Source organism: Primulina huaijiensis, chromosome 13, assembly GCF_012295235.1.
Source record: "Primulina huaijiensis isolate GDHJ02 chromosome 13, ASM1229523v2, whole genome shotgun sequence".
Lineage (NCBI taxonomy): Eukaryota > Viridiplantae > Streptophyta > Magnoliopsida > Lamiales > Gesneriaceae > Primulina > Primulina huaijiensis.
The window spans coordinates 13,867,933-13,876,654 of record NC_133318.1 but is presented as its reverse complement, the minus strand read 5'-3'; the positions used below and the strand labels follow the sequence as shown (position 1 = coordinate 13,876,654).

The following is an 8,722-nucleotide window of genomic DNA, read 5'->3' as shown; positions in this document are numbered from 1 at the left end:
TAAAATATAACATATGCACTGATTATAAAGTACATTATATTAAAAAAAATAAAAAATAAATGGTGTCTCCGTGCACACATTTTGTGTTTGACAATTATTTTTTGTAACAAATTTTATTTATATTAAAATAAAGATGATATCATAATTCTAAAAAATATAGGGTGAAGGGCAATCTAGAAAATAAGTTGAAAAACCACATATATTTATATATCTGTTTCTATATATATTACTAACAAAAAAAGAAATGAAAAAATCAATTATAATTATTCCAAATATATAAGCACACATGGAGTACGTTGGGATACTAGTATCTATACTATTTCTATACTATTTTATTAAAGTTGAGACACTTAGAATAAATAATTTTAATATCATGTTATGTTTTAATAATTATATATATTAATAAAATGTTAAAATTTTAATATAAGTTAGATAGAGTCATTGACTCTTTTAGGTTCAGGTTCCATTCTTATTGAGATTAATTTTATATTTTTTTATTTTTCAATTTATTTTTTAATTTATATATCAAAATTACAGTATAATCTCTCACAGTTTCTTATAATTATATTTTGATCCACATTTAAATATAAATCAAAATGATTATAAAAAAATATTATACAAGAAAACAACGCGTGCGTCGGTCCACGAATTTATGTAAAATGTACAGCGCCAATACTCAGAGTTGAAGATATAATGATACTAATGAATTATAATAATTTTGATGGCGGTTGATAAAAGTACACAAACACACGCACACAGATGGGGAACAGTTGTTTGTCTTAGAAGGGAGTAAGGAGTGTAAATGTTCCCTCGTAATGCTTAGAGATGAGGCGAATGAATTCTTACCAGGTGCAGGAGAACTATTGGTTTTATTGACAGCGTTTGCGAAATCATCAAACACCTTAGCATCTGGTGAGTTTGGCGGCAAATGTAGCAGACCTGCACCACAGATTAAACAATAACTCGTCAACCACACCTCCGAACAATCAAAGTTCCTGATCTACAACACTGTTGTTAAAAAAAGATCATTTCAGTGAAAAATTAAAGACTGGGAAAAAGAGTGACTCACGAGGGCAGTCGGAGGCGTTAGCGGGTGCTTGGCATTGAGATGGCAAACTCAAGGCGAGTGTGGCATTAATCTTGAAGCCAAGACTTGGATCATCCTTATCCTTAACCAGCAAACACATGCACTCGGGGCTGTTCTGTATCACTTGTTTCAGACCAGTACAGCATTCCTTTTGAGGAGATTTTGCTTGCCCAGTAACATATGGAAGACATGTGGCAAGCCCCACAAGTTGGTTTGCACATTTCTCCTTATCTTTGTCGATATCACTTGTTGCAAAACCAGCAAGGAATACCAAAATGCATGCAAGTTTTAGGATAGATGACATGGTTCTAGTCTCCATTTCTTAATAAAATATGAAAGAAGGACAAGTGAAGGAGGGAGCTGGAGGCTAGCGAGGATAGATTCATTCCTTATATGCTTGTCTTTTCCAAGTTTTTTAGATTAAAAATTATTGCAAAATAAGAGGGAGGTTGGGTGGGGGAGGTTGGAAATATTAATTATGTTAGTATGTGGTAGACCTACGCTGAGGGCTGGTCTATCTTGCACAATCTTTACTTTTCGTTTTCAAATTAATTACGAGTCTGTCTACGTATACAACTACTTAGAATTTATTAAACACGAAAATTGGAATTGTTACAAGTGATATCGGTGCAACTGGTAAATTGGGAATAACAGATTGGAAGAAATCTTGGGCTAAAGTTAGGCTCTTTCGGACACTGTACTCGTACAAGACGATAAATCATCTCATGGTAGTAGCACTGCGACTGCGGAGCATAAGAAATTCAAACTTTCGTATGTTTATGAACTCGTATTATAGACACAAAGAATGAAATGATATTGAAGATTTATGGGTCTTTTAATTTACTCACTAGTATGATATTATTTTACGTAATTAATGATTAAATTTTCAAAGTACGTGTATTTGAATAATTACTTAAAATTATTGGTATAATGTGATAAATATATTTATTATTATATAAAAAATATTTATACTATTTGAGAGGATAACAGTCTTCTACCGTCAAATTGAATTTTTTAACATTACATTCTATATCTTGGATGAATAAAATTATTACTAATAAAAAGGCTAAAAAAAATTATTTAGAGAATTGTATATTATTTTTTCTATCAAAACTTTAAAGAAAAATAAATATTTTTCAAAAAGTCAAAATAATCGTCATTCATTAGATTAATGAATTTTGATTAAAATTTTTAATTATTTTTAGAACATGCTAAAAAAGTATACCAAAGTTCTAATTAAGATTTATAATAATAATGTCAATTTATGAACATTCAATATACCAAAAATTCATGACGCATTTTCACTAAACTTTGAAAAATATAATATTTTAGATAGTATATAGATCTAAATATATTAAAATATAAAAAAAATAAAAATATAATCGAAATTAAATAAAATGACATAACGAATGCATACATTTAAATGTATTTTATATTTACAAAGGACATCATATTAAAATTTATATTTAAAAAATGAAATCGAAAAAGATTTCACATTTAATTGCATATTTATATGCTATTCTTTTCAAATATTTAATGTTGTAGGCGAATAGATTAATATTAATAATTATTTTTGTATAGTATATATTTTTTAAACTACTGTTTTTTATAAATTTTTCTTCTTTTATATGTATAGATTAGATATAGATCAGATCATCGTGGTTGAATTGTGGCTTAATAGAGCTTGGACATCTGATACCGAACAAAAATGGCAGATGTAAATACAATTTAAGAGATTTATCTTTATCTTAAATTATTGGATGACTTTATGTGTCATTAATTTCATTAATGACTTTTCTCAATTAAAATATATATATTGATTGTGAGAGATATTTGGGAGAGGTCGACGTGGATTTGTTTGAAATTTCAAATAACTGTAAGGTTTTATGCATATCGGTAAGATCGGGTGATTAGTTCAGATGAGTAAATAAGCTATCTCAAAAATTTCAAAATCAACTCGGATTTGTTAGCAACACTAAGTTGGAATTCTAGTCAATTTCGTATCTATAAACAAGCAGTTATGTACTGTGCGAAAATAAGTTCATTGAAACAGTTTGAACACTGAAAATGGTTAATAAAATGAACATTTGGACTATCAAACTGATATTAAAAAAATAAAATACACAAAATTGTTTTTCGATATCGTAGATTTGAACAACTCTTACGTCACTTCTTTTTCACTTAGGAAATATACACTAGAAGAATTGGGTTATTACAAAAAATTTGTAAAAACCTGATTCAATATGACTTATCTCTTACCTAATGAAACTCCTACAATACTTCACAAACTTAAACAAATTATCAGTAAGACTTTTACAATCAATTACAAGTATTTTCGAAGCAAAATACTCTAATCATAAATTGATACTCGATGATCAGGTAAAAAACTATTAAGTGTGTGCTGGAGGATTGCTTGATCAGTTAGGCTCTCAGGAACTTGATAATTTTTTATGATTTCAGAAAATTGTGAAGATCTTGATAGTTCTCCTAACTGATCTATTTATAAATTTCGATTGCAACGGTCGTCTTTTTAAACTTGATAGTCGTCTCCAAATACAAACGACATTGTGCTTTGTCATCATATTTTCTGACAAATCGTACGCTTTGATTAGAGCGTTTCGACTCTGACATTCTAACGAACTAATATAATTGTTATACGATCTTATCTGATCTATGATCCTTGGATAATGTTCTGAAAATATTAATAGAATTTCCGTCAAATAGTCTGATTGATTTAGTAATCCAGACTGATTAGTGATTATCCATCATTAGCCCTTTCTATTAGTTAGCTTCCATCAATTATGCTTAGACATCGGTTGGGCTCTGATATATCAGCTTTGCTTGGGAAATCATTTACACTTAAATGATCAGTTTCCCTTATAAATTCAGTTCAGCTAGATTCCTGTAAATTAGTAGTCTTGTTAATTCACCAAAACTTAATTAATCCAATAATTTCCTCTTTTTGGTGATTGAAAAAATATGTACTTACTGAAAAATGAATTGATATAAAATCTGAATAGATTGACAGAATTTCAAAAATTTGCAAAACTGCTAAAATTACTGAAGCATGATTTCTTATAATATCCAGAATGCTTAGATTTATCAGTTGGCTTTGGCTGCGACTGTATTTCTTTTGAGCCTAACTGCTGGATTCAGTTTTCTTCTGGCTACTTCTCACTTCACCATTTTTGTCAATACCATTAAGGGCTTTTAGGTAATTGAGCACATCAGTCAGATGATTACTGACACCATCAATCTTCTCAGTCATATTAGAATTTACATCATCAATTTTATATGATAACTGAAAATTGTTCGCTTGAATTTGTCCACCAAGAACAGATGCAATAGCAGCCTGTGCTTTCTTGATGTTTTCTAGCTGCATAAACATGTCACATACATATTTGGATAGTGTAGATACATCTTTAATAATCATGTCCTTGAAGCTATCCACATAATCAGTAGTGTTTAGTTTATCTCTCTTCAGAATCGTCCAACCGGAAGTAATGTAGGTCAAACTGGCATTGATATGCTTCAAGGTTTTATCTTATACATAATCAAATTCAGGAAACACTGACAAGATCTTGGGAATTTTCTAAGATCTAGTCGGTGGATGAGTAACGGATAGTGTAAGATTTGGAGCTCGGCTTGTGGAAGAGCCTACTTGTTCAATCATTAACAATTTTGGCTCAGCCTGGCTGATTGGCTCAGCTATCTTCATTTTCTCCACTTCAACATTTTCCGGCAGAGTGACTACTGTTTCAAGCCTCACAACTTCTTGTATTGCCTCAATAGTCTTTGGCAATACAACAAATTATGCTTCTATTATTTCTTCATCCTCAGATAGGATCAGTTTTTCTTCTATAACGGCAGATCTTTGTACAATCTCTGGCGCTTCTAATTGTTCAATGATATGAGAGAATGACAGAAGATTTCCCTTGAACATATCATCATTCTCATGCTATTGTGAAATGGACTGCACATCTTCATCAACATTTGCAAGAGAAATCATTCTGAGTGGACGAGATGGCATAGCTTTTGGTTGGGGAGGAGAGATCGTCATTGACTCAAAATAAGGCACACTTCCTAAAGGCTCAACACTTAGGATCAGTTGAACTGTTTCGACAGATTCTTGATTAGATGTCAAGGCTTGTTGAGCTTGTTCTGAAGATAATGGGAGCTTGTGAGCCTGAATGCTCCGCTATAGGTTCATTTTGGCTTGAGACAGACTATTGAGGAGTCTCGATTGTTGCCTGAATGCTCCGCTATAGGTTCATTTTGGCTTGAGACAGACTATTGAGGAGTCTCGATTGTTGCCTGAATGCTCCGCTATAGGTTCATTTTGGCTTGAGACAGACTATTGAGGAGTTTTGATTGCCTCATTATTCTTGCTATCACTTGTCAATATTAGCTCATGTTCATCTTCCCATACTTTTACTTTGATCTAGAGAGACAGAAGATCCATATCTAATTGATTGATGACTATAATTTTATCAAAGGTAGTTGGGCACATAGGATCGTAATTCTATCTTCTTTCAGCGTAGATTGTTGTCAGCTTCTTTATCCTCATCAGATATACCAAGTACTCTCTTTTTTGAATAGGTTTTGATATGACTTGAGTCTTGGTAACCTTCAGAACACTCTTATCCAATCCAGTTTCCTTGTCGAAGGCATTCTCCTCTTTGAGCTTGTTCAAATGGTTGACTGTTCTAATATCGACCCAATATTCAAAGAACTGAATTTCTTCACATGTGTATCCATTAACATCATACATCAGTGAGTCAATTTGAGTCTAAACCGTAGAGAATAGTTTAGCATTTGGTTCATAGGTCATCAAATCTTCTCCTTAGGCTGACGCTGTTGAAAACTTTGAATTAAGTCCTAATCTAGCGGATTGAATTGGATCTTTAATAATAATCCCTTTTGATCGAGGAGTTGGAGGAGGAACTGGAAAACTGATAACTCTTGGAGGAGTAGGGATGGTAGAAATTTTGACTTTGTAAGCAACGGATTTTTCAGTAGCCTCCTCATCATTTGTCTTGGCAGCAATTGTGACAACCTGTTATCCCTGCACTTGAGAAATTGGGATAACTGCAAGTGGCTTTGGCAACCATAAGATTCCTTGAATTCTTCGAAGAAGGAGGAGGACCAGTAGTTTCAGAATCACTTGATTGCATCACCAAAAATATTTCTAAAATAAGAAAACTTATCATCGGCAAATGGTTTCATGAAAATGTCGAATGAATTTGCTCTGTTTAAACATATTCCAATATGACATTCTTTTTCAACATATGATATCGAATAAAATGGTGTCGAATGTCGATATGCTTAGTTCGAGAGTGCAAGACTTGATTATATGTGATGACGATTGCACTTGTGTCACGAAAAATTGGCGACTATTGCATCGATTCCATAATATTTTAATTGTGGTTGAATCCATAGCAGTTTGGCAGAACAATTTCCAGTGGCTAGGTATTCAACTTTGGTAGTTGATGTGGCAATTGTTGTCTGTTTTTCGCTAAATCAGGAGATCAGTCGGTGTCCAAGAAATTGACAAGTTCCACTTGTACTATTTCTGTCAAGTTTTCATCCTGCATAATATGTATCTGAATATCCAACTAAATTGAAATATGAGTCTTTAGGATACTAGACACCTATATTCTGAGTTCATTTCAAATATTTTTAAATTCTTTTAATAGATAGAAATGTGATTGCTCAGGATCAGATTAAAAACAAAAACATGTGCATACTGCAAATATAACATCAGGTCGAATGACAGTTATAATAAAAAACATATTAAAACTCGACTGATATTTCCCCTTCGTCTTATCGAGCTTAACTGATGAACTCATGGGTGTTGCTAAGACTGAGCAAGTTATCATTTTGAAACATTTCGACAACTCTTTAGTCTATTTGACTTGGTTGATAAAAATCTACGAGTCTAACTACTTCACTTGTAAGCCCAGAAATAACTTCATTTCGCTCACCATATTTATTTTGAACTTGTCCTGAATCAACTTGGCAAACTTCTCGCATAATTTTGAGTTAGTTGAACCAAAATTAATATCATCAATGTAAATCTGGACTAACAGAGTATGATCATTCTTAAAAATGTAAATAAATTTTTATCTACAGAACCAATATTGTAAGGTCATGATCAAATAAAAATTGTGATAAAGTATCATATCAGGCTCTTGGTACTTGTTTTAATCCAAACAAGGCTTCATTCAATCTAAAAACATGATTAGGAAACATATGATTAAAAAAAACTTGGATGTTGTTTCACATAAACCTCTTCTTGTAATTATCCATCAAAGAAGAAACTCTTTACATCCATCTGAAATACTTTGAAATATTTGTTAGCAGCATAAAAAAAATTCTGATAGCCTCTATGTTTGAACTTTTCAACAATTTCGCAATCTTGATTTTGATGGTAACAAAACTTGTTATTTTGTTACTAATGATTTACCTTAGTGTGTAGAAGCTAAGATCAGTTACGAGTTGTCTAAATCACAAAATGAAGAACCAACTGATCGCACAAACTGAATCAGACAAACTGATATGTCAAATGAGCAGTTCAGCTGATTGTCCAGTTGATAGGTGGTTCAACAGGAGAACCTCAGAAGCCTGGCCAGCCGAAAGAGTGTTCAACTGATGAAGAGCCCAGCTGATCAGTTCAACTGGACAAGAGCAGAATGAGTTCGATTGACGAGTCAATTGATTTTGCGAGTCCAAATGAAGATCAGTTCAGATGACTAGTTCGGAGCATCAGTTAGAATCTTTCAGTTGAAGAACAAGACAAACTCCTTCTAATGGATTCTAGCTATGCACAAAGGTACAAAGCAATTGTACAGTCAATGACAATAATGGACGTTGCATCAGAGCATTAAATACAAACGTTCCAGAAGTGCAGTCGAAAAGTCGAGACACAAAGTCCAAGGAACAAATTCAAGATGCAACAGATACAATAATTGAGTCTCACTGTACGATCAGTTTCCCGCTTATATAAAGAGAAGATCAGTGGAGACAACAAAGAGAAAACCAGAGAGAGTGTGGTAAAAAAAAAGGGCACGCTTATTTGCCTATCAGCTTTCAAGAAGCATTCAGCCTAGAGGGATATTTCATCGTATTATCAGCTTAGTTTAGAAGCTCACTTCCCTCAGTATGTGAGAACACCTTTTGGTGTATTAATTGTTCAGTTCTCACACACGAAAAGACACCACCACTAAAATATAGTCTTTGACACGTAGACGTTAAAGAAGTGTTGGATGGAAGGTGCTGCCTTTAGTCTAGACTAGGAGTTCAGTTAAGCAGTAGTGTAAGTCCTAAGCTGAGTGGGTTTGTACAAGTAGTTGTATAAATCAAAGTTTTCTAGTGGATCCTACCCGAGGTGGTAGAAGGGGTGACGTAGGAGCAGTTGAATTCTCAGAACATCCATAAACATATCTTGTGTACTTAACTGATTAACTATTGTTTTCAAACTGACTTGATCAGTTAGAGCATCCTTCAGTTCAGTTCTTACTATAACTGAACTGATATATGCGACAACTGATCACTTGCTTTTCAGTTATTCAGTTTACATAAATTAATATATTTTCTAATATAAACAGCTTTCTTCACGAAAGATTACTTAATTTT

The 8,722-nt window shown here is 32.7% G+C and overlaps 1 protein-coding gene across 1 annotated transcript; it reads right to left on the bottom strand.

Moving 5' to 3' along the window:
• Positions 1 to 676: 676 nt before the first annotated feature.
• On the bottom strand, positions 677 to 1,465 carry LOC140991243 (non-specific lipid transfer protein GPI-anchored 14-like). The gene is made up of 2 exons (XM_073461180.1): positions 1,070 to 1,465; positions 677 to 939 (listed from the first exon to the last, which is right to left on the bottom strand). Exons 1-2 carry the CDS (start codon positions 1,404 to 1,406, stop codon positions 677 to 679), a joined length of 600 nt encoding a protein of 199 aa, XP_073317281.1. The 5' UTR covers positions 1,407 to 1,465.
• Positions 1,466 to 8,722: the final 7,257 nt, after the last annotated feature.

What these genes read in the sequence shown, in the direction of transcription:
- LOC140991243 (XM_073461180.1), bottom strand. Translation starts at nt 1,406, where the DNA reads ATGGAGACTAGAACCATGTCATCTATCCTAAAACTTGCATGCATTTTG. An exon ending in TAACGCCTCCGACTGCCCTC is followed by an intron (nt 940 to 1,069) that starts GTGAGTCACTCT and finishes TCTGTGGTGCAG; the next exon opens with GTCTGCTACATTTGCCGCCA.